Source organism: Chlorocebus sabaeus, chromosome 6, assembly GCF_047675955.1.
Source record: "Chlorocebus sabaeus isolate Y175 chromosome 6, mChlSab1.0.hap1, whole genome shotgun sequence".
In the NCBI taxonomy this organism is placed as follows: Eukaryota; Metazoa; Chordata; class Mammalia; order Primates; family Cercopithecidae; genus Chlorocebus; species Chlorocebus sabaeus.
The window spans coordinates 57,650,121-57,675,009 of NC_132909.1; the positions used below are offsets into that span (position 1 = coordinate 57,650,121).

General features: G+C 51.9%; 1 protein-coding gene and 1 long non-coding RNA gene across 3 annotated transcripts in view; one reads left to right on the forward strand and one right to left on the reverse strand.

Annotated features, from left to right (window-relative positions):
- ARRDC5 (arrestin domain containing 5) lies at positions 1-13,785 on the forward strand. Of its 2 annotated transcripts, XM_073017077.1 has the most exons (4): positions 1-340; positions 3,463-3,586; positions 5,371-5,518; positions 12,293-13,785. In XM_073017077.1, the coding sequence occupies exons 1-4, from the start codon at positions 1-3 to the stop codon at positions 12,818-12,820; spliced, it is 1,140 nt and encodes a 379-aa protein (XP_072873178.1). In that variant the 3' UTR covers positions 12,821-13,785. The 2 variants fall into 2 exon arrangements, with proteins under 2 accessions (XP_072873178.1, XP_037850419.2); XM_037994491.2 differs by lacking the exon at positions 3,463-3,586 and having other exon boundaries at positions 5,313-5,518.
- Positions 12,921-24,889, reverse strand: part of LOC140711923 (uncharacterized) — a 17,210-nt gene continuing 5,241 nt past the window's right edge. Inside the window, exons 2-4 of the long non-coding RNA XR_012093262.1 lie at positions 14,439-14,560; positions 13,959-14,056; positions 12,921-12,997 (exon numbers count right to left, since the gene is read on the reverse strand). This is a non-coding gene — a long non-coding RNA (uncharacterized lncRNA). The remainder of the gene's footprint in view (positions 12,998-13,958; positions 14,057-14,438; positions 14,561-24,889) is intronic.

The following is a 24,889-nucleotide window of genomic DNA, read 5'->3' on the forward strand; positions in this document are numbered from 1 at the left end:
ATGGATTATCTCACTAGGGCCAAGGAACCGGGAATTTCAGGGACATGGGGGAGGGAGAGGGATGTCTCTCTACCGTCCCAACCCCCCATGTCTGTGGTGAAGTCGATCGAATTAGTGCTGCCCAAGGATGCAATCTACCTGGCTGGCTCCAGCATAAAAGGGAAGATGATTTTAACCCTGAACAGCACCCTGGTGGACCCCATAGTGAAGGTGGAGCTCGTGGGAAGGGGTTACATTGAATGGAGTGAAGAAGCCGGGGCATCCCGCGATTATAGCAGAAATGTTATTTGCAACAACAAGGCAGACTACGTGCATAAGACAAAGACATTCCCAGTGGAGGGTAAGGACGAGGCCAACAGCCACCCCTAGCCATGACAGGAACCTGGGTCTGGAAAATAAACACAATCAAGAGTCAATCAACAAACCTCCAGGGCTATCAGAAATAGGGAGTGGCCTGATCTCTCCCTAGGAGGGAAGTCATGTAGAACGACGGCCATCAGATACACAAAACACGAAAATAACAAGACATAAGGAGCTGATCGGAACCCAGATATTCAAAATGAAGGTTCAAAGTAGTCTCTCTGGAAAATGCTCAGTCCAACAACTGCCTTTGAGAGGCCCCTGAGAAGTCTTATTCTTTTACAGATAAGTTTCACTCTGACAGCAAAACCCCAGGAGACAAAGTAGGCAGTCCTGTATTCATGGGGAAAGACAGTGGACGTGGGCCAGGCACAGTGGCTCATGCCTGTAATTCCAGCACTTTGGGAGGCTGAGGCAGGTGGATCACTTGAGGTCAGGAGTTTGAGACTAGCCTGGCCAATATAGCGAAACCCCATCTCTGCCCCGCAAAAAACAAAAAACTAGCCAGGCGTGCTGGCACATGCCTGTAATCTCAGCTACTTGGGAGGCTCAAGCAAGAGAATCACCTGAACTCGGGAGGAGGAGGTTCCAGCAAGCCGAGATCGCACCACTGCACGCCAGCCTGGGTGACAGAGTGAGATTCCCTCTCAAAAAAAGATAGTGGAGGTAGAAGAGCAAGGGAGACCTTCCAGGGAAGGAATAACTAGTCCCCAGTTCCATCAGGTCAGACCTGAAACCTGAACAAATGTCAGACAGTCTGCTGAGCTGTGGGGGGAATTATATGTCTTTTTCAAAATGTGTTTGTGGGGATATTCCCAGATATTATGCAGTCAAGCAGAACACGTGGCCAACGCTTGGCTGAACAAAGTGTAATTTAATTTAACTTATTTATGTATTTATTTTTATTTTATTTATTATTTATTTATTTATTTATTTTAATTTATTTTTTTGAGACGGAGTCTAACTCTATTGCCGAGGCTGGAGTGCAGTGGCTGGATCTCAGCTCACTGCAAGCTCTGCCTCCCGGGTTCACGCCATTCTCCTGCCTCAGCCTCCCGTGTAGCTGGGACTATAGTCGCCCGCCACCGCACCCAGATAATTTTTTGTATTTTTAGTAGAGATGGGGTTTCACTGTGTTAGCCAGGATGGTCTCGATCTCCTGACCTCGTGATCCTCCCGTCTTGGCCTCCCAAAGTGCTGGGATTACAGGCGTGAGCCACTGCGCCCGGCCTCCTGCTAGTTTTTTTGTATTTTTTAGTAGAGATGGGGTTTCACCGTGTTAGCTGGGATGGTCTCAATCTCCTGACCTCGTGATCCGCCTGCCTTGGCCTCCCAAAGTGCTGGGATTACAGGCTTGAACCACCGCGCCCGGCCTATTTATTTTTTGAGACAGAATCTCACCCTGCTTCCCAGGCTGGAGTACAATGGCGTGATCTCGGCTCACTGCAGCCTCCACCTCCCAGGTTCAAAGAATTCTCCTGCCTCAGCCTCCCACGTAGCTGGGATTACTGGCACCCACCACCAGTCCAGCAATTTTTTGTATTTTTAGTAGAGACAGGATTTCACCATGTTGGCCAGGCTGGTCTCGAACTCCTGATCTTGTGATCTGCCTGCCTCAGCCTCCCAAAGTGCTGGGATGACAGGCGTGAGCCACCATACTTGGCTTACGTATTTATTTTTGAGACAGGGTCTCGCTGTGTTGCCCAGGCTAGAGGGCAGTGGTGTGATCACAACTCATTGCAGCCTCAGCCTCTCTGGCATGAGCGATCCTCTCACCTCAGCCTCCTGAGTAGCCAGGCACCATGCCTGGCTAATTTTTGCTTATTTTTTTTTTGTTTTTTTTTTTTGAGACAGAGTTTTGCTCTTGTTGCCCAGGCTGGAGTGCAGTGGTGCAATCTCGGCTCACCACAACCTCCTGGGTTCGAACGACTGTCTCTTAAAAAAAAAGAACTAGCGCTGGGCGCAGTGGCTCATGCCTGTAATCCCAGCACTTTGGGAGGCCGAGGTGGGCGGATCACGAGGTCAGGAGAACAAGACCATCTTGGCTAACGTGGTGAAACCCTGTCTCTACTAAAAATACAAAAATTAACCAGGCGTGGTGGCACAGGCCTGTAGTCCCAGCTACTTGGGGCACTGAGGCAAGAGGATCACTTGAGCCCGAGAGGTCCAGGCTGAGTGACAAAATGAGACCCCGTCTCAAAAAAAAAAAAAAAAGGGGCCGGGCGCGGTGGCTCAAGCCTGTAATCCCAGCACTTTGGGAGGCCAAGATGGGCGGATCATGAGGTCAGGAGATCGAGACCATCCTGGCTAACATGGTGAAACGCCGTCTCTACTAAAAATACAAAAAACTAGCCGGGCCAGGTGGCGGGCACCTGTAGTCCCAGCTACTCGGGAGGCTGAGGCAGGAGAATGGCGTGAACCTGGGAGGCGGAGCTTGCAGTGAGCTGAGATCCGGCCACTGCACTCCAGCCTGGGCGACAGAGCAAGACTCCGTCTCAAAAAAAAAAAAAAAAAAAAGGCTGGGCCCAGTGACTCACGCCTGTAATCTCCGCACTTTGGGAGGCCAAGGCAGGTGGATCATTTGAGGTCAGGAGTTTGAGACCAGCCTGGCCAAAATGGCGAAACCTCGTCTTTACTAAAAACACAAAAATTAGCCAGGCCTGGTGGTACATACCTGTAATCCCAGTTACTGAGGAGGCTGAGGCAGGAAAATTGCTTGAACCTAGGAGGCGGAGGTTGCAGTGAGCCAGGATCATGCCACTGCACTCCAGCCTGGGCGACAGACTGAGACTCTGTCCCAAAAAAACAAAAAAGAAAGAAAGAGACAGGGTCCCTGGTATTTTGGGGATTGCCATGAGCTAGGGAAGATAGGCAATGCTAAGAGGATTTTTGAGAAGTGCAAGAAGGAAAATGAAATGAAGGTCATGGAAATGGAAATGGCAATTTTGTGAGAGTCTGCTTCCTAGACCATCACTCAGTTGGTCAATCAACATGTATTAAGCACCTACTGTATACCATGCACTGAAGGTCAAGCTCTATGAGGGCAAAAATTTTCTGTACCTCACATACTACTTATTTATTTATTTATTTATTTATTTTTAGAGACGGTGTCTCACTCTGTCACCCAGGCTAGAGTACAGTGGCACGATCTCGGCTCATTGCAACCTCCACCTCCCAGGTTCAAGGGATCTTCCCACCTCAGCCTCCCGAGTACCTGGAGCTACAGGTGTGCGCCACCACACCCGGCTAATTTTTGTATTTTTAGTAGAGGCGGGGTTTCGCCACGTTGGCCAGGTTGGTCTCGAACTCCTGACCTCAGGTGATCCACCCACCTTGGCCTCCCAAAGTGCTGGGATTACAGGCGTGAGCCACAGGGCCCAGCCGGTTCACGCCTATTATCCTAGCACTTTTGGGAGAGTGAGGCAGGAGGATTGCTTGTGGCCAGACATTCAAGACCAGCCTGGGAAATACAGCAAGACCCTGTCTCTACCAGAAATTTAAAAATTCGCCAGGTAAGGTGGCATGGGCCTGTAGTCCCAGCTCTTCTGGAGGCTGAGGTGGGAGGATCACTTGATCTCAGGAGTTGGAGGCTGCAGTGAGCTATGATCACGCCACTGCACTGCAGCCTAAGCGACAGAGACAGACTTTGTCTCTACATAAAGAAAAAAAAAAAAAGATATATTTGTTGAACCCTGAAGGCCTAACTTCCAATTTCTCAGGCTCCAGGCAGGCGTATGCAAGGGTCCTTCAGTGGTTTCGGGTGACAACTCCAGGCCCCGTCACCCACCCCAGGGCATCCCACTCCAGCCCAGCGGGGGTCTGATATTTACAGGCCCAGCAGGTCCTAAAAGCATAGAGCTCAGTTTAACTCAGGAGGGACAGACAAGCCAAGTCCAGGACCCGCCTCCATGCCAACACAATAAATCAAGCAAGAAAAGGCCGGGTGCAGTGGCTCACGCCTGTAACCCCAGCACTTTGGGAGGGCGAGACGGGCAGATCGCCTGAGGCCAGGAGTTCAAGACCAGCCTGGACAACATGACAAAGCCCCATCTCTACCAAAAATACAAAAATTAGCCGGGTGTGGTGGTGCACGCCTGTAATCCAAGCTACTCGGGAGGCTGAGGCAGGAGAATCGCTCGAACCTGGGAGGCAGAGGTTACCGTGAGCCGAGATCACACCACTATACTCCAGACTGGGCCACAGAGTGAGACCCTGTCTCAAAAATAAACAAACATAAAAACAAAGCAGGCCGGGCACGGTGGCTCAAGCCTGTAATCCCAGCACTTTGGGAGGCCGAGACGGGCGGATCACGAGGTCAGGAGATCAAGACCATCCTGGGGGCCGGGCGCGGTGGCTCAAGCCTGTAATCCCAGCACTTTGGGAGGTCGAGACGGGCGGATCACGAGGTCAGGAGATCGAGACCAGCCTGGCTAACATGGTGAAACCCCATCTCTACTAAAAAATACAAAAAAACTAGCCGGGCGAGGTGGCGGGCGCCTGTAGTCCCAGCTACTCGGGAGGCTGAGGCAGGAGAATGGCGTAAACCCGGGAGGCGGAGCTTGCAGTGAGCTGAGATCCGGCCACTGCACTCCAGCCTGGGCCACAGAGCCAGACTCAGACTCCCTCTCAAAAAAAAAAAAAAAGACCATCCTGGGTAACCCGGTGAAACCCTGTCTCTACTAAAAAATACAAAAAAACAAAACTAGCCGGGCGAGGTGGCAGGCGCCTGTAGTCCCAGCTACTCGGGAGGCTGAGGCAGGAGAATGGCGTAAACCCGGGAGGCGGAGCTTGCAGTGAGCTGAGGTCCGGCCACTGCATTCCAGCCTGGGTGACAGAGCGAGACTACGTCTCAAAAAAAAAAAAAAAAAAAACAACAACAACAAAACAAAAAAAAAAAAAAAAGAAAACCAATTCTAGAACCTTCTGATGGCATTGGTGTGTTTTGCTTTCAGATAATTGGTTAAGTGCAGGCAGCCACACCTTTGACTTCCATTTCAACTTACCTCCCAGTCTTCCTTCTACCTTCAGCAGCAAATTTGGCCATGTCTTCTATTTCGTACAAGCTTCCTGCATGGGCCGGGAACACATTTTAGCCAAGAAGAGGATGTACTTATTGGTTCAAGGAACTTCCGCCTTCCACAAAGAAACTCCATTGCAGGTACCGATGGGGGAAAGGCGGAGGTGGAAACATTCTCCAAGCCCCAAGGAGGAAGAGGGAAGGTGGGCGGGCAGGGGACAGAAAAGGTCCCAAGGGGAGAAGGGAAGGGTGTTGGCAGCTTCCCAGGCCCTGAGATTTCACAAAAGGTGGGTCAGAAACCTTAGGGCAGCTGGAGGTCAGGGCTGCAGTGAGCCATGTTTGCACCACTGCACTCCAACCTGGGCGACAGAGCGAGACCCTGTCTCTAAAATAAAGTAATATATATGTATATATTTTATTTGTTTTTTGAGACGGAGTCTCGCTCCATCACCAGACTGAAGTGCAGAGGCATGATCTCGGCTCACTGCAACCTCCGCCTCCCAGGTTCAAGCGATTCTCATGCCTCAGCCTCCTAAGTAGCCGGGATTACATACAGACCGGCGCCACCACGCCCAGCTAATTTTTGTATTTTTAGTACAGACAGGGGTTTCACCATGTTGGCAAGGCTGGTCTCGAACTCCCGACCTCAGGTGATCCACCTGCCTCAGCCTCCCAAAGTGTTGGGATTACAGGCATAAGCCACCATGTCAGGCCAACATTTTTTAAGAAAAGAAACAAGGGCAGGAACTAAGCCAGTGTTTTTTTTTTTTTTTTTTTTTTTTTGAGACGGAGTCTCTCTCTGTCCCCCTGGCTGGAGTGCAGTGGCGCGATCTCGGCTCACTGCAAACTCTGCCTCCCGGGTTCATGCCATTCTCCTGCCTCAGCCTCCTGAGTAGCTGGGACTACAGGCGCCCGCCACCGCGCCCGGCTAATTTTTTGTATTTTTAGTAGAGACGGGGTTTCACCGTGTTAGCCAGGATGGATAAGCCAGTGGTTTTTAACTGGAGCTGTTTTATCCCCATAAGGGACATTTGGCAATGTCTGGAGACATCTGTGGTTGTCTCAACTTGGGGGGTGCTCCTGGTATGGAGTGGGTGAAGGCCAGGGATGCTGCTCAGCACCCTGCAGAGCCCAGGAGAGCCCCACCCAGGAGAATGGCCCAAATGTCCACTTGTCAAGAGGGAGACACGGCCCTGGGGAAAAGCCAAGAAGAGGCCCCACGGGGTGACCCTCAGGGTGGGAGAGAGGCCTGGACACTCAGTAGCCCTCCAGCATTGACCTTGGAGCTCTCAGACAATAGAGGTGGTGGCCTCAGTCCAGGAGAAGGAAGGGCCGTGCAGCCTCCGCTTGGCTGAGTGCAGGACTCGTTCTGGGTCCCTTCCCGAGTCCAGGTGCAGAGGCAGAAGTCGAGGTGGGAGGAGAGACATTGGCCAAAGTCACTTCACCTCTCCAGGGAGTGATTTGCCATCAGAGCATTGGGACAAGATGACAAATGTCAGAGGGCTGGCTTTTTTTTTTTCTTTTCCTTTTTTTTTTTTTTTTTAGACGGAGTCTCGCTCTGTCACCCAGGCTGGAGTGCAGTGGCATGATCTCGGCTCACTGCAACCTCCGCCTCCCGGGTTCAAGCAATTCTCACGCCTCAGCCTCCTGAGGAGGCTGGGATTACAGGCACCTGCCCCCAAGGCCGGCCAATTTTTTTTCTATTTTTAGTAGAGACGGGGTTTCACTATCTTGGCCAGGCTGGTCTTGAACCCCTGACCTTGTGATCCATCCTCCTCGGCCTCCCAAAGTACTGAGATTACAGGTGTGCACCACTATGCCCGGCCAGCAGTTTCTTTTTCCTTTTCTTTTCTTTTTTTTGTTTTTTTGAGAGGGAGTCTTGCTCTGTCGCCCAGGCTGGAGTGCAGTGGCCAGATCTCAGCTCACTGCTCCGCCTCCCAGGTTCATGCCATTCTCCTGCCTCAGCCTCCTGAGTAGCTGGGACTACAGGCGCCCGCCACCTCGCCCAACTAGTTTTTTGTATTTTTTAGTAGAGACGGGGTTTCACCGTGTTAGCCAGGATGGTCTCCATCTCCTGACCTCGTGATCCGCCTGTCTGGGTCTCCTAAAGTGCTGGGATTACAGGCTTGAGCCACCGCGCCCGACCTTTTTTTTTTTTTTTTTTTTGAGACGGAGTCTCGCTCTGTCGCCCAGGCTGGAGTGCAGTGGCACAATCTCGGCTCACTGCAAGCTCCGCCTCTCGGGTTCGCACCATTGTCCTGCCTCAGCCTCCCAAGTAGCTGGGACTACAAGCGCCCGCCACCATGCCTGGCTAATTTTTTTGTATTTTTAGTAGAGACGGGGATTCACAGTGTTAGGCAGGATGGCCTCGATCTCCTGACCTCGTGATCCGCCCGCCTTGGCCTCCCAAAGTGTTAGGATTACAGGCATGAGCCACCGCACCTGGCCCTATTGTTTTTCTTTTGATACAGAGTCTCACTCTGTCACCCAGGTGGGAGTGCAGTGGCACAATCTTGGCTCAATATAACCTCTGCCTCCCGGGTTCAAGTGATTCTCCTGCCTCAGCCTCTGGAGCAGCTGGGATTAGAGGTGCCCACCACCACGCCCAGCTAATTTTTGTATTTTTTAGTAGAGATGGGGTTTCGACATGTTGGCCAGGCTGGTCTCAAACTGACTTCAGGTAATCCGCCTGCCTAGGCCTCCCAAAGTGCTGGGATTACAGGCATGAGCCACTGCTCCTGGCCGGTACCTCTATTTAAAATCTATTTAAAAAAAAAAAAAAAAGGTAATAGCTCAGTTGGAAATAAAGGGACACTGGTAGCTCTTGGTACCTCCTGATACCTCTTTCAGGACCAGGACAGGACTACCAGCTTTGTCTTGAGTTAGGGCAGCAGGTTCATTCACAACTGCAGGGTCCTAACGCATGCTACGAATTTTCGAATAAGACTGCAGGGATTTAGAATGAAACCAGTTGCCATTAAACTTCAGGAGAGGAGGGGGAGCTCCAGCTGCTCCTGAGAAGGCTGAAGAGAAGCCAGAGGCAGAAAAGTGGGAGGTGAGGTCAGAGGGGGTCAAGGGTCTACCTGAGTTCTCAAAAAAGGCAACATACCTGACCTCCTGCAGTATGTTTTTCTTTCTTTTCTTCTTCTTTTTTTTTTGTTTTGTTTTGTTTTGTTTGTTTTTTTGAGATGCAGTCTCACTCTGTCGCCCAGGCTGGAGTGTAGTGGCGCAATTTCGGCTCACTGTAACCTCTGCCTCCTGGGTTCACGCCATTCTCCTGCCTAAGCCTCCCGAGTAGCTGGGACTTCAGGTGCCCACCACCACACCCGGCTATTTTTCTTTTTGTATTTTTAGTAGAGACGAGGTTTCACCCTGTTAGTCAGGATGGTCTCGATCTCCTGACCTCGTGATCTGCCCGCCTCAGCCTCCCAAAGTGCTGAGATTACCCAACCTTCTTCTTCTTCTTCTTTTTTTTTTTTGGAGACAGGGTCTCACTATGTTGCCCAGGCTGGTCTCGAACTTCTGGGCTTGAGTGATCCTCCTCCCTTGGCCTCCCCAAAGTTCTGGGATTACAGGCATGAACCACCACACCCGGCCAGCAATGTTTTCAAACCACAGGTCACAACCCAGTAGTGGGTTGCAAAAATCCATTTGGTGGAATACAAGCATTTTCTTTTCTTTTTCTTTTCTTTTTTTCTTCTTCTTTTTTTTTTTTTTTTTTTTTTTTTTTGAGACAGAATCTCCCTCTGTTGTTCAGGCTGGAGTGCAGGGCTGGATCTCAGCCTCACTGCAACCTCGGTCTCCCAGATTCAAGTGATTCTTCTGCCTTAGCCTCCCGAGTAGCTGGGATTACAGGAGCATGCCACCACACCTGGCCAATTTTTATATTTTTAGTAGAGATGGGGTTTCACCACATTGGCCAGCTGGTCTCAAACTCCCGACCTCAGGTGATCCGCCTGCCTTGGCCTCCCGAAATGCTGGGATTACAGGTGTGAGCCACTGTGCCTGGTCTTTTTTTATTTTTATTTTTTGAGACGGAGTCTCACTCTTTTGCCAGGCTAAAGCAATCCCAGCTCACTGCAACCTCCGCCTCCCGGATTCCAGTGATTCTCCTGCCTCAGCCTCCTGAGTAGCTAGGATTATAGGTGCCCGCCACCACGCCTGGCTAATTTTTGTATTTTTAGTAGAGATGGGGTTTCACCAAGTTGGACAGGATGGTCTCGATCTCTTGACCTTGTGATCTGCCCACCTCGGCTTCCCAAAGTGCTGGGAGCGCCTGGCCATATTTTTATAAAATGAAAGAATACGCAAGACTATAAATAGGCAATATCAGAAAAAATTAATTTAGCAGGTTGCAACCTTTTTTTTTTTTTTTTTTGAGACGGAGTCTCGCTCTGTTGCCCAGGCTGGAGTGCAGTGGCGCGATCCCGGCTCACTGCAAGCTCCGCCTCCCGGGTTCACGCCATTCTCCTGCCTCAGCCTCCCAAGTAGCTGGGACTACAGGCGCCCGCCACCTCGCCCGGCTAGTTTTTTTGTATTTTTCAGTAGAGACGGGGTTTCACCGTGTTAGCCAGGATGGTCTCGATCTCCTGACCTCGTGATCCGCCCGTCTCGGCCTCCCAAAGTGCTGGGATTACAGGCTTGAGCCACCGCGCCCGGCCGCAACCATTTTTTTAATAAGATAAAAGAACAGAACAGGCAATAAGTAGAATAAAAATATCAGAAATAACGATCTGCCATGTTGCAATCAACTTTTTAAAAATAAAAGCAGGCCAGGCACTTTGGAAGGCCAAGGCAGACAGATCAACTGAGGTCAGGAGTTCGAGATCAGCCTGGCCAATGTGGTGAAACACCGTCTCCACTAAAAATACAAAAATTAGCCAGGCATGGTGGCGTGCACCTGTAATCCCAGCTCCTTGAGAGGCTGAGGCAGGAGAATTACTTGAACCCGGGAGGCGGAGGTTGTAGCGAGCCAAGATTTTACAGTTGCACTCCAGCCTGGGTGACAGAGTGAGATTCCATCTCAAATAAAATGAAATAAAATAAAAATAAAAGCAAAGAACAGACTATGTCAGAAAATATAAATTTTGTGAGTTTCAATGAACTTTGTTTATTAAATCCATGAATAGGGTGAGGCACGGTGGCTCATGCCTGTAATCCCAGCACTTCGAGAGGCTGAAGCGGGAGGACTGCTTGATGCCCAGGAGTTTGAGACTAGCCTGGACAACATAGTGAGACCTTATTTCCAAAAAAAAAAAAAAAAGCTGGGGTGGTGGCACGCATGCCTGTGGTGCCAGCTACTTGGGATGCTGATGGCGGGGGATAACTTAAGCCCAGGAGGTCAAGGCTGCAGTGAGCCATGAGTGCACCACTGAACTGCAGGCTGCAAATAAAAACAAAAACAAAAACAAAAAAAAGGCCGGGCGCAGTGGCTCACGCCTGTAATCCCAGCACTTTGGGAGGCCGAGGCGGGCAAATCACGAGGTCAGGAGATCGAGACCATCCTGGCTAACACAGTGAAACCCCACCTCTACTAAAAATGCAAAAATTAGCCGGGCATGGTGGCGCACGCCAGTAATCCCAGCTACTCAGGAGGCTGAGGCAGGAGAATCACTTGAATCCAGGAAGCGGAGGTTACAGTGAGCCGAGATCACGCCATTGCACTCCCGCTTGGGCAACAAGAGCAAAACTCCATCTCAAAAAAAAAGAAGAAGAAGAAAGAAAGAGGCCGCGTGCGGTGGCTCACGCCTGTAATCCCAGCACTTTGGGAGGCCGAGGCAGGCGGATCACAAGGTCAGGAGATCAAGACCATCCTGGCTAACACTGTGAAACCCCATCTCTACTAAAAATACAAAAAATTAGCCAGGTGTGGTGGCGGGCACCTGTAGTCCCAGCTACTCGGGAGGTTGAGGCAGGAGAATGGCGTGAACCTGGAAGTTGGAGCTTGCAGTGAGCCGAGATTGCACCACTGCACTCCAGCCTGGGCGACAGAGCGAGACTCCGTCTCAAAAAAAAAAAAAGGAAGGAAGAAAGAAATGTATTGATATTCCGAATGGTAAATAGCCTTGATCCAAGGACACTGGGAGAGGCTGGGCGCAGTGGCTCACGCCTGTAATCCCAGGACTTTGGGAGGCTGAGGTGGGCAGATCACCTGAGGTCAGGAGTTCACGACCAGCCTGGCCAACATGGCGAAACCCCACATCTACTAAAAATACAAAAATTAGCTGGATGTGGTGGCATGCGCTTGTAGTTCCAGGTACTCAGGAGGCGGAGGCAGGAGAATCACTTGAACTCGGGAGGCGGAGGTTGCAGTGAGCCGAGATCGCGCCACTGCACTCCAGCCTGGGCAACAGAGCAAGACTCTGTCTCCAAAAAAAAACCGAAAACCAAAACATGCTGGGAGATGGGAGATGACTCCAGGTTTTTCACTGCAGAATCCCTAGGGCTCCAGATTCCATCTTAACGCCTCTTCCTACTAAAGTCCCCAAAGCCCCAGAGGCTTTTTATTTTTATTTTATTTTTGAGATGGAGTCTTGCTCTGTAGCACTGGCTGGAGTGCAATAGCACAATCTCGGCTCACTGCAACCTCCACCTCCCGGACTGAAGAGAGTCTCCTGCCTCAGCCTCCTGAGTAGCTGGGATTACAGGCATGCACCATCACGCTCAGCTAGTTTTTATATTTTTAGTAGAGACAGGGGTTTCACCATATTGGTCAGGCTGGTCTCGAACTCCTGACCTCGTGATCCTTCCACCTCGGCCTCCCAAAGTGCTGGGATTATAGGCGTGAGCCACCGCGCCCGGCCAGCCCCAGAGGCTTTGAGGAGTTCCCAGGGTGGATCAGGCAGGCGAGTGGATTATGCGGTCCTGGTCCCTCACGGTTGTCTGTTTCTGTTCCCCCACATCCTCCTCTTCTAGAACCCCTTGTTGGTGGAGGCTGAGGAGAAAGTCTCCTACAACTGCTGCCGCCAGGGCACCATCTGCTTGCAAATCCAAATGGAAAAGAACACCTTCACGCCGGGAGAGAAGGTTGCCTTCACAACAGAGATCAACAACCAGACCAGCAAATGCATCAAGACGGTCATATTCGCCCTGTATGCTCACGTTCAGTACGAGGGCTTCACGCCCGGCGCAGAGAGACGGTCTCGGCTGGACAGCAGCGAGCTTCTGCGGCAGGAGGCCAACACCCACATGACCCGCTTCAACACCACCAAGATCGTCAGCACCTTCAACCTCCCAGTGCTGCTGTCCGTGAGCAGCAGCACACGGGACGGGGAGATCATGAACACTCGCTACGAGCTGGTCATCACCGTGCACCTGCCCTGGTCCCTGACCAGCCTCAAGGCCAAGGTTCCCATCATCATCACCAGTGCCTCGGTGGACTCTGCCAGCTGCCACTCGTCAGAGGACGGAGTGTTACCCATGAGCCCAGATCACCAGAATTAAGTGCCCAAACTTTTAAATATTAAAAGCTTTATTAGTCTCTACCGGGAGGAAGCTCTCTGTCTTGCACAGGTGACTCTCAGATGAGTGGAGGCGTAGCCAACACATTGTCTGCAACCTCCCCGAGCTCTAACGGTTTAGGTATCCGTGTCTCCCATCTGTAGAACTATCACTGAATGCCTGGAATGGACAAAGGAAACTGGGAAGGTCTCCCGGGACCCAAACCCGGCATAGCCCGCGTTTTCCACCCTGAGTCTGCCCCTGCCTACTGGGGTCTCACAGTGCCAAGACCAAGGGTCCCACTTGGGGGAAATTCTCCCCTCTGCTAATGTCTGGCTGTATTGACCGTCACAACTGCAGGGGATCGGGGGAGAAGACAGTCCTACCGGTGTGGAGGGGGTGGAGGCCAGGGACGCTGTTCAGCACCCTGCAGTGTCCAGGGCGGCCCCCCACAATCAGGAATTGTTTACCCTGAATGTCAACAGTACCAAAGGGGCTGGGCATGGTGGCTCATTCCTGTAATCCCAGGACTTTAGGAAGCCATGGTAGGAGGATCGTTTGAGACCAGGAGTTTGAGACCAGCCTGGGCAACATTGTGAAACCCCCAACTCTACAAAAAAAAAAAAAAGAAAAATTGGCCGGGCGCGGTGGCTCACACCTGTAATCCCAGCACTTTGGGAGGCCGAGGCAGGTGGATCATGAGGTCAGGAGATCGAGACCATCCTGGCTAACACAGTGAAACCCCATCTCTACTAAAAATACAAAAAATTAGCCGGGTGTGGTGGCGGGCACCTGTAGTCCCACCTATTCGGGAGGCTGAGGCAGGAGAATGGCATGAACCCGGGACCGGGAGGCAGAGCTTGCAGTGAGCTGAGATCGCGCCACCGCACTCCAGCCTGGGCGACAGAGCGAGACATGGTCTCAAAAAAAAAAAAAAAAAATACAAAAGGAAAATTAGCCAGGCGTGGTGGTGGGCACCTGTAGTCCCAGCTACTTGGGAGGCTGGGGAGGGAGAATGGCATGAACCAGGGAGGCGGAGCTTGCAGTGAGCCGCGATCACGCCACTGAACTCCAGCCTGGGTGACAGTGCAAGACTCTGTCTCCAAAAAAAAAAAAATTAGCTGGGCGTGATGGTGCTCACCTGGAATCCCAGCTGCTCAGGAGGCTGAGGTAGGAGAATCTCTTGAACCTGGGAGGCTGAGGTTGCAGTGAGCCGAGATCATGCCACTGCACTCCAGCCTGGGTGACAGTGCAAGAGTCAGTGTAAATATACATATATATGTGTGTATATATATGTGTATATGTGTTTATATGTATATATGTACATATGTGTATATGTGTGGGTGTATATATGTATATATGTGTATATGTGTGTGTATATGTACATGTGTGTATATGTGTATATATGTATACATGTGTATACGTTATATATGTGTGTATATATGTATATGTGTATATATGTATATGTGTGTATATGTATATATGTGTGTATGTGTATACATATGTGTATATATGTGTATATGTGTATGTGTATATATGTGTATATGTGTATATATGCATATATGACAGGATCATATACGTATATATGTATATGAAAAATTAGCTGGCTGTAGTAACACACCTGTAGTCCCAGCTATTTGGGAGGCTGAGGCAGGAGGATCACTTGAGCCCAGGAGGTCGAGGCTGCAGTGAGCCATGATCATGCCACTTCTCTCCAGCCTGGGCAACAGAGCAAGACCCTGTCTGGAAAAAAAAAAAAAAACACCCATGATATCACAGTAAAAAGAAGGAGAAACTGTGTGCTGGTATAATTCACAGAGGTTGCTGTTGAGCCCCGGGGCTGCTTTGTGGGTCTCATACCCGAGTTGGATCCTGTGTCTCCTCTGCCTACAGCAGCTTAGGCTTCCTCCCCCACACTTGGGACCAAGGCCAAAGTCTTCCTAGTGATGGGCCTGTGCCATCTGCCCACGTGCAATCCATCCATAAGCCATAGGGCTTCTGTCTCCACACTTCCCAGAATCTCCCACTTCTCCCCTTCCCCTGCCTCTACCCTGCTCTGGTCCACCTTTTTTGGTTTTGTGTTGTTTTTGACATGGAGTCTCCCTCTGTCTCCCAGGCTGGAGTACAGTGGTTTGATCTTGGCTCACTGCAACCTCCACCTCCTGGATTCAAGCGATTCTCCTGCCTCAGCCTCCTGGGACACTGTGCCCAACCTAAATTGGATTTTAGAGGAACAATAGAAATATTTAGTGTAAGTATATCCCATGCAATATTTAGGATATAGTTATGCTTAAAAATCATTCACTGATGGCCAGGCGCAGTGGCTTACATCTATAATACCAGCACTTTGGGAGGCTGAGGCAGGTAGATCACTTAAGGTCAGGAGGTCAAGACCTGCCTGGCCAACATGGAGAAAACCCATCTATAAAAAAACTACAAAAATTAGCCAGGCATGCTGACAGACGGTAAAATCCAAAAGGCCTGCCTTCGCCTGCAAGGCCCTGCATGCCTGAAATGAAACAGTGGCTGAGGCTGGGTGTGGTGGCTCACGCCTATCATCCCAGCACTTTGGGAGGCCAAGGTGGGCAGATGTCTTAGGGTCAGGAGTTTGAGACCAGCCTGGCCAACATAGCGAGACCCTGCGTCTATTTTTAATTTTTTTTTTTTTTGAGATGGAGTCTAGCCCTGCTGCCCAGGCTGGAGTGCAGTGGTACAATCTTGGCTCACTGCAAGCTCCGCCTCCCGGGTTCACGCCATTCTCCTGCCTCAGCCTCCTGAGTAGCTGCAACTACAGGCGCCCGCCACCGCGCCTGGCTAGTTTTTTGTATTTTAGTAGAGACAGGGTTTCACCGTGTTAGCCAGGATGGTCTCGATCTCCTGACCTCATGATCTGCCCGCCTCGGCCTCCCAAAGTGCTGGGATTACAGGCGTGAGCCCCCTCGTCCGGCCAATTTTTCTTAATAATAGTAAAATTAAATTAAATTAATTTTTAAAAAGATTGGTCCAGGGTTTGTCTTCTTGGAAGAATGGCCCTGAAATACTTCTCCAACCACCTTCCAACTGCAACATACTGGTACCTCCCTCCCTCTTGCTGCAGGGTGTCTGTCAACCCTGCAGCCACGACACATTTGCACTTAAATGGTGGCCCCTGCCACATTCCAGAAGATTCTGGAAGACCCAGCCTCTCCATAGGGTGGAACCAACTAAGACATTTAGTTTACTTATTTATTTATTTATTTATTTGAGACAGCGTCTCACTGTGTTGCCAGGCTGGAGTGCAGTGGTGCGATCTTGGCTCACTACAACCTCCGCCTCCCGGGTTCAAGCGATTCTCCTGCCTCAGCCTCCCTAGTGGCTGGGATTACAGACGCCCGCCACCACGCCCGGCTAATTTTTGAATTTTTAGTAGAGACGAGGTTTCACCACGTTGGCCAGGATGGTCTCAATCTCCTGACCTTGTGATCCACCCGCCTCGGCCTCCTGAAGTGCTGGGATTACAGGCATGAGCCACTGTGCCTGGCCCCTTTTTTTTTTTTTTTTGAGATGGAGTTTCACTCTTGTTGCCCAGGCTGGAGTGCAATGGCATGATCTCGGCTCACCACAACCTCTGCCTCCCGGGTTCAAGGAATTCTCCTGCCTCAGCCTCCTGAGTAGCTGGGATTACAGGCGTGCGCCACCACGTACTGCAACCTCTGCCTCCTGGGTTCCAATGATTCTCCTGCCTCAGTCTTCTGAGTAGCTGGGATTACAGGTGGATGCCACCATGCCCGCCTAATTTTTGTATTTTTAGTAGAGATGGGGTTTCGCCATGTTGGCCATGTTGGTCTCAAACTTCTGACCTCAGGTGATCCACCCGCCTCGGCCTCCCAAAGTGCTGGGATTGCAGGCATAAGCCATCGCGCCCCACGGGATTCATGTCTCCTTTTCTTTCTTTTTTTTTTTTTTTTTTTTGAGATGGAGTCTCGCTCTGTTACCCAGGTTGGAGTGCAGTGGCTCGATCTTGGCTAACTGCAACCTCTGCCTCCCTGGTTCAAGCGATTCTCCTGCTCAGCCTCCCGAGTAGCTGGGATTACAGGCACCCGCCACCATGCCCAGCTAATTTTTGTATTTTTAGTAGAGATGGGGTTTCACCATTTCACCATATTGGCCATGCTGGTCTCGAACTCCTGACCTCATGATCCATCCCATTCTGCCTCCCAAAGTGCTGGGATTACCCGGCATGTACTTCTTTTTAAAAGTTTCGCCGGGCGCGGTGGCTCAAGCCTGTAATCCCAGCACTTTGGGAGGCCGAGACGGGCGGATCACGAGGTCAGGAGATCGAGACCATCCTGGCTAACACGATGAAACCCCGTCTCTACTAAAAAAATACAAAAAACTAGCCGGGCGAGGTGGCGGGCGCCTGTAGTTCCAGCTACTTGGGAGGCTGAGGCGGGAGAATGGTGTAAACCCGGGAGGCGGAGCTTGTAGTGAGCTGAGATCCGGCCACTGCACTCCAGCCTGGGTGAGAGCGCGAGACTCCGTCTCAAAAAAAAAAAAAAAAAAAAAAAAAAAAGTTTCTCGTAGAGATGGGGTCTTTGGATGTTGCCCAGGCTGGTCTTGAACTCATGGGATCCAGCAATCCTCCTGCCTCGGCCTCCCAAAGTATCATGGTTGTAGGCAAGAGCCACCGCATTCAGTCAATTCATTTATATTTCTTCCTCTAAGCCAATGCTAGTGATCATGAGAGCCACATGTAATTTTATTTTATTATTATTTTTTTCAAATAGAGATGGGGGTCTCGCTGTGTTGTCCAGGCGGGCCTTGAACTCGTGACCTCAAGTGATGCTCCCATCTTGGCCTCCCAAAGTGCTGGGATTACAAGTGTGAGCCACCGCACCTGGCCACAAATGTAATTTTAAATTTCCTAGGCCAGCGGCAGTGGTTCATGCCTGTAATCCCAGCACTTTGGGAGGCCGAGGCAGGCAAATTACCTGAGATCGGGAGTTCAGGACAGCCTGGCCAACATGGCAAAACCCAGTCTCTACTAAAAATACAAAAATTAGCCAGGTGTGGTGGCGTATGTCTGTAATCCCAGCTACTCGGGAGGCTGAGGCATGAGAATCACTTGAATCCGGCTTGTGCAACAGAGCGAGACTCTGTCTCAAAAAAAAAAAAGAAATGTTTGTTGGTTGAATAGTAACAATAGTGATCTAGGTCACATTTATTGGGCCCTTGCTTTAAGCATGACACTGTCCTTTTTTTTTTTTTTTTTTTTTTTTTTCAGACGGAGTCTTTGCTCTGTCGCCCAGGCTGGAGTGCAGTGGCACGAACTCGGCTCACTACCAGCTCCGCCTCCCGGGTTTAGGCCATTCTCCTGCCTCAGCCTCCCGAGTAGCTGGGACTACAGGCGCCCGCCACCTCGCCCGGCTAGTTTTTTGTATTTTTTAGTAGAGACGGGGTTTCACCGGGTTAGCCAGGATGGTCTCGATCTCCTGACCTCGTGATCCGCCCGTCTCGGCCTCCCAAAGTGCTGGGATTACAGGCTTGAGCCACCGCTCCCGGCCAGCATGACACTGTCTTAAGCCCATTACCTGCATCATCTCATGTAGTCCAGACAGCAACCCCTGAGGAAGATACCACTACCAATGCCCAGGAACTGAGGATCAGAGAGGTTCATTGATTTGCCTAAGGTCACACAGCAAACTCATTGCAGAGCCAGGACTTGAAACCAGTTCAACCAAATTGGTGATGTGAACCACTGTGGATGCTCACTGCTTGCCTAAACTCTGACAGTTAGGCCGATATGAACGACCCCAGGATGGGAAATGTGTGTACGCATGTATGTATTTTTAAGATGGAGTCTCCCTCTGTCAACCAGGGTGGAGTGCAGTTGTGTGATTTCGGCTCACTGCAGCCTCCACCTCCCAGGTTCAAGCAATTCTCCTGACTCGGCCTCCCGAGTGGATGGGATTACAGGTACCTGCCACCACGGCTGGCTAATTTTTGTATTTTTAGTAAAGGCAACGTTTCACCATGTTGGCCTGGCTGGTCCTGAACTCCTGACCTCAAGTGCTCTGCCTGCCTCGGCCTCCCAAAGTGCTGGGCTTATAGGCATGAGCCACCATGCCCGTCGCGAGCCACCGCGCATAACTCTACATTAGGGGTGGATTCCTTCTCTGTGGCGGGGCCATCCGGGGCAGTGAAGGGCGCTGAGCAGCATCCCTGGCCTCCACCCACTCCATATCAGGAGCAACCCCCAGTTGTGACAACCACAAATGTCCCCAGACATCACCCCGTGTGCCCTGGAGGGCAGACTCACCCCTGGTTGAGAGCTACACTGTACAGTATACACTTGGAGGCCTCTGTGGAGTTAATAGATCTGATAGTAAATGCTATGCATGAGAATCCCAGTTCTGATGTTTATTTATTAATTATTATCATTATTTTTTGCTTTGAGATGGAGTCTCGCTCTGTCACCCAGAGTGGAGTGCAGTGGTCCTATCATAGTTCACTTAACCTCAAGCTTCTGGGCTCAATCTACCCACCTCAGCCTCCCAAAGTGCTGGGATTATAAGCATGAGCCGTCGCGCCCGGCCTCTGCTGTTTGTTGTTGTTGTTTTGAGACGGAGTCTTGCTGTTGCGGAGGCTGGAGCGCAGTGGCGCAATCTCGGCTCACCGCAACCTCCACCCCTGCCCTGTGTTCAAGCGATTCTCGTGCCTCGGCCTCCCAAGTAGTTGGGGTTACAGGCACCCACCACCACACCCGGCTGAGTTTTGTATTTTCAGTAGAGACACGGTTTCATCGTGTTGTCCAGGCTGGTCTCACACTCCTCTACTTCAGGTGATTCACCCGCCTCGGCCTCCTGAAGTGCTGGGATTACAGGCACCCGCCACTACATCCGGCCAATTTTTGTATTTTTAGTAGAGACGGGGTTTCACTGTGTTGTCCAGGCTGGTCTCACACTCCTGACCTCAGGTGATTCACCTGCCTCGGCCTCCGGAAGTGCTGGGATTACAGGCATGAGCCACCACGCCTGTTGTCAGCTGTTTATTTGCTGAATGACTTTGGGCCAGTTACTTGTTTCTGAGCCTCAGTTTCTCCATGTGTAAAAGGGGAATTCATTCCTAGCGCCTTCCTCCGGAAGACACCGGATTAAACCAGTCAATGCATATAAATGGCCTGAACCCAAGTCACCACTCACTCCATAGGCGCCACCATTACCCCCGTGGGACTCTTCTGGAAGATTCTGATCTGCTCTGCAGCACCGCCAGCGGGCGGGTCCCTGCCCCCTCCTCGCCAGCTGCCTCCCGCCTCCAGGCCCTAGACTCAGTGGACCACACAGGCAGGCGTTGAGGACACTTCCTGTGCAACAGCAGCGGTACCCGCCACGCCAGGTGGGCCAACGGGAGAATGCAGCTGGGGCCGCCCCACTTCCTGCCCCCGTGGAGGGGCCTCTCATTCTCCCTGGGCCCCCACTCCCAAAATAACCCTCCCCCGCCCCGGGAACCAAAGTCACCCACACCAGCTGCAGCCTCCCACTTGGGGGACGTGGGACAGGCAGGGGACTAGCAGCTGCCACCACCACGGTGCCTGCCCCGCCAGGAACGTCCACCCCCTGCTGCCACCACCTCCGGCATTCCAATCCCCAAAAGGGGGGGTGTGTGACCCGGCCTCCCTCATCGTCCGGGAAATATGAACTCCAAGGAAGCCGGGCCGGCGGGGAGGAGGGAACTCCTCGGCCACCTTAGGTGACCAGGGACCTTCCCTGACCCAAACCCCCAGGCCTGAGGTGCCCCCAGTTTTCACCTCGGGTGACTGTGTTGAGGAAAAGGGGCTGGTTGCCAGGACAACAGCCCCCCACCTCCGCCCGGGAACAAAGAGGCAGCCGGGAGAGCCAAGAACGGCCTGTTCTCTCCCCGCCAACGCGGCTGGCACATCCTGGCAGCTGGCACCAGGAGGGCCGTGCCCAGAGCCGCCAGGCCTGGCCACCCTGGACACGGCTTTCCAGGGAGGGGTTGGCTGGGGGGGATGGCTGCGGCCCCAAGGAATGGAGTTGCACGGCCCCATGGGATCTGATTCCCAGACAGCTGCCCCAGGCCTCCGTCCTTCCCGGACATGGACAAGGAATCTGCCCGACTGCCTGCAGGACGCGAGGGAGGCCCAGGAAGTCTTAATGTTGGCTCAGAGCTAGACGGGCCACCAGGGCCGGAGGGTGCAGGAGACAATGGCCAGGTGGAGGCCTGGCCTGTGGTCCCTCCGGGCAGTCCACGGATGGGCATGTGAACCAGTAGGACACTGCTGGCCTAGGAGAGGGGACAGTGGGTCTCAGAGCTGCTCCCCTCCCCCACACCCGCCACCGCCTCGCAGGGGGCAGCGGGCAGCTGGCGCCATGAGGGCCTGGGGGTGGGGGTGGGCCAGGGCCTGCATGTTAAAAGACCCCTGGCTTCCTGCAGCGAGCCCAAATTGCCAGAGACAAAATCCTCTGCCTTCTCACCGTTGGGCCACAGCTGGTCAGGTGTCCACCCGGTCGCCGGAGCCACAGTGTGGCGGGGGCAACGTGGACAAGGCCTGGCTGAGTTGCCAGGTTAATTACAAGACAGGCAGTTAAATGAATTATTGTCGTTGTTATTATTACTTTTTGTTTTTGTTTTTGTTTTGAGACGGAGTTTCGCTTTTGTTGCCCAGGATGGAGTGCAACGGCGCAATCTCGGCTCACTGCAACCTCCACTTCCCGGGTTCAGGCGAGTCTCCTGCCTCAGTTTCCCGAGCACAGAGATTACAGGTGCATGTCACCACGTCCAGCTAATTTTTTTTTTTTTTTTTTTTTTTTTTTTGAGACGGAGTCGCCCAGGCTGGAGTGGTGCAGTGGCGAGATCTCGGCTCACTGCAAGCTCCGCCTCCCAGGTACACGCCATTCTCCTGCCTCAGCCTCTGGAGTAGCTGGACTACAGGCGCCCGCCACCACACCCGGCTAATTTTGTGTATTTTTAGTAGAAACGGGGTTTCACTGTGTTAGCCAGGATGGTCTCGATCTCCTGACCTCGTGATCCACCCGCCTCGGCCTCCCAAAGTGCTGGGATTACAGGCTTGAGCCACCGCGCCCGGCCACGTCCAGCTAATTTTTTGTATTTTTAGTAGAGACGGGGTTTCACCATGTTGGCCAGGCTGGTCTCGAACTCCTGACCTCAGGTGATCCACCCTCGTCCCCTCAGCCTTCCAAAGTGCTGGGATGACAGATGTGAGCCATCGCGCCCAGCCATTATTGCTATTTTTTGAGACAGAATCTCCCTCTGTCACCCAGGCTGGAGTGTGGTGGCACGATCTTGGCTGACTGCAACCTCCGCCTCCCAGGTTCAAGGGATTCTCCTGCCTCAGTCTCCCAAGTAGCCAAAATTACAAATGTACGCCACCACGCCCAGCGGCTAATTTTTGTATTTTTAGCAGAGACAGGGTTTCACCTTGTTGGCCAGGCTGGTCTCCAACTCCTGACCTCAAGTGATCTGCCCGCCTCGGCCTCCCAAAATGCTGAGATTACAGGCATGAGCCACTGTGCCTGGCCAAAACAAATTATTATTATTATTATTATTATTATTATTATTATTTTGAGACAAGGTCTTGCTCTGTCACCCAGGCTGGAGCACAGTGGTGCCATCATAGTTCATGGCAGCCCTGACCTCCTGGGCTCAAGCAATCTTCCTGCTTCTGTCTCCCAAAGCACTGGGATTACAGGTATGAGCCACTGAACTCCATTAAATGAACATTTTTTTAGCATAGGTATGTCTCAAAATATTTGGAACATACTTATGCTATAAATTATTCACATGGCCAGGCGTGGTGGCTCACCCCTGTAATCCCAGCACTTTGGGAGGCCAAGGTGGAAGGATTACTTGAACCCAGAAGTTTAAGACCAGCCTGGGCAACATGGTGGGACCCCCACCTGTATGAAAAATACAAAAATTAGCCAGATGTGATGGCATGCACCCGTCCTCTCAGCTATTTGGGAGGCTGAGGTAGGAGGATTGCTTAAGTCTGGGATGTCGAGGCTGCATCCTGATTGCACCACTGCACTCCAGCCTGAGCAACAGAGCCAGACCCTGTCTCTAAAGAAAAAAAAAAGGCCGGGCACGGTGGCTCACACCTGTAATCCCAGCACTTTGGGAGGCCGAGGCAGGTGGATCATGAGGTCAAAAGATCCAGACCATCCTGGCTAACGCAGTGAAATCCCGTCTCTACTGAAAATACAAAAAAATTAGCCGGGCATGGTGCCGGGTGCCTGTAGTCCCAGCTACTCAGGAGGCTGAGGCAGGAGAATGGCATGAACCCGGGAGGCAGAGCTTGCAGTGAGCCGAGATCGTGCCACTGCACTCCAGCCTGGGCTCAGTGCGAGACTTCGTCTCAAAAAAAAAAAAAAAAAAGTGTAGCTGAGAGTTGCATTCGACCAGGTGTCCTGTATTTTTATTTGCTAACCCTGCAACCTTAGGACAGGGGTTCTGGAAGAGGCGAACTGAGTTCATCCTCATCCTTATCCCCCAACGTGCTCCTCTGCTGGGTCCCTGCCTCAAGGTTGGCCCTATCCCCTGAACCCCTAACCCAAGGCCTGTGTCAGCCTCACCTGTCCACTTTCCGTGTGCAGTCTCTCTCTCCTCTGCCTCCACCCCCTGCAGACCCTCCACGGACCATCACCTCCCACTGGCCCCCGCAGATTCCCCAGGCCCCTGCCAGTCCCTGCATCTCACAAGCCCCTTCCCCAGAGGCCTGATGAGGGCCCTCCCCTGCTCTGGATCCAACATTGCTGCCCATTGCTCCCAAGACAAAGACCAGGCCCTGGCCAGGCGCGGTGGCTCATGCCTGTAATCCCAGTACCGTGGGAGGTCGAGGCAGGCAGATCACTTGAGGCCAGCAGTTCGAGACCAGCCTGGCCAACGTGGTGAAACCCCGCCTCTACTAAAAATACAAAAATTGGCTGGGCATGTTGGCGGGCGCCTATAATTCCAGCTACTCGGGAGGCTAAGGCAGGAGAATTGCTTGAAACCAGGAAGTGAAGGTTGTAGTGAGCTGAGATCACGCCACCGCACTCCAGCGCAGATGACAGAGTGAGACTCTGTCTCAAATAAATAAATAAATAAAACTTTAAAAAATTAGAATATAGAAATGAGCCGGGTGTGGTCATACGCACCTGTAATCCCAGCTACTCAGGTGGCTGAGGCAGGAGAATCCCTTGAACCCAGGAGGCGGGGGCTACAGTGACCCAAGATGGCGCCATTGTACTCCAGCCTAGGTGACAGAGCTAGACTTTGCCTTAAAAAAAAAAATAGGGTCCGGGAGCAGTGGCTCACGCCTGTAATCCCAGCACTTTGGGAGGCCGAGGGGGGCAGATAATAAGGTCAGGAGATCGAGACCAGCCTGGCCAATGAAGAGAAACCCTCTCTAATTTTTGTATTTTTGGTAGAGACTGGGATTCACCGTGTTAGCCAGGATGGTCTCGATCTCCTGACCACGTGATCCGCCTGCCTCAGCCTCCCAAAGTGCTGGGATTACAGGCGTGAGCCACCACACCTAGCCAATTTTCTATTTTTAATAGAGAGAGGGTTGCTCTTCATTGGCCAGGCTGGTCTCGAACTCCTGACCTCAGGTGATCCACCCTCCTCAGCCTCCCAAAGTGCTGGGATTACAGGCCTGAGCCACCACAGCTGGTCCCAAGTCTTTTTTTTTTTTTTTTTTTGAGACAGAGTCTCGCTCCGTTGCTGAGGCTAGAGTGCAGTGGCATGAGCTTGGCTCGCTGCAACCTCCGACTCCTGGGTTCAAGCAATTCTCCTGTCTCAGCCTCCCGAGTAGCTGGGATTACAGACATGCGCCACCATGCCTGGCTAATTTTTTTTTTTTTTTTTTGAGATGGAGTCTCGCTCTGTCGCCCAGGCTGGAGTGCAGTGGCCGGATCCCAGCTCACTGCAAGCTCCGCCTCCCAGGTTTACACCATTCTCCTGCCTCAGCCTCCCGAGTAGCTGGGACTACAGGCGCCCGCCACCTCACCCAGCTAGTTTTTTGTATGTTTTTTAGTAGAGACGGGGTTTCACTGTATTAGCCAGGATGGT

What these genes read in the sequence shown, in the direction of transcription:
- ARRDC5 (XM_073017077.1), top strand. Translation starts at nt 1, where the DNA reads ATGGATTATCTCACTAGGGCCAAGGAACCGGGAATTTCAGGGACATGG. An exon ending in CCGAGTACCTGGAGCTACAG is followed by an intron (nt 3,587 to 5,370) that starts GTGTGCGCCACC and finishes CTTACCTCCCAG; the next exon opens with TCTTCCTTCTACCTTCAGCA. An exon ending in ACAAAGAAACTCCATTGCAG is followed by an intron (nt 5,519 to 12,292) that starts GTACCGATGGGG and finishes CTCCTCTTCTAG; the next exon opens with AACCCCTTGTTGGTGGAGGC.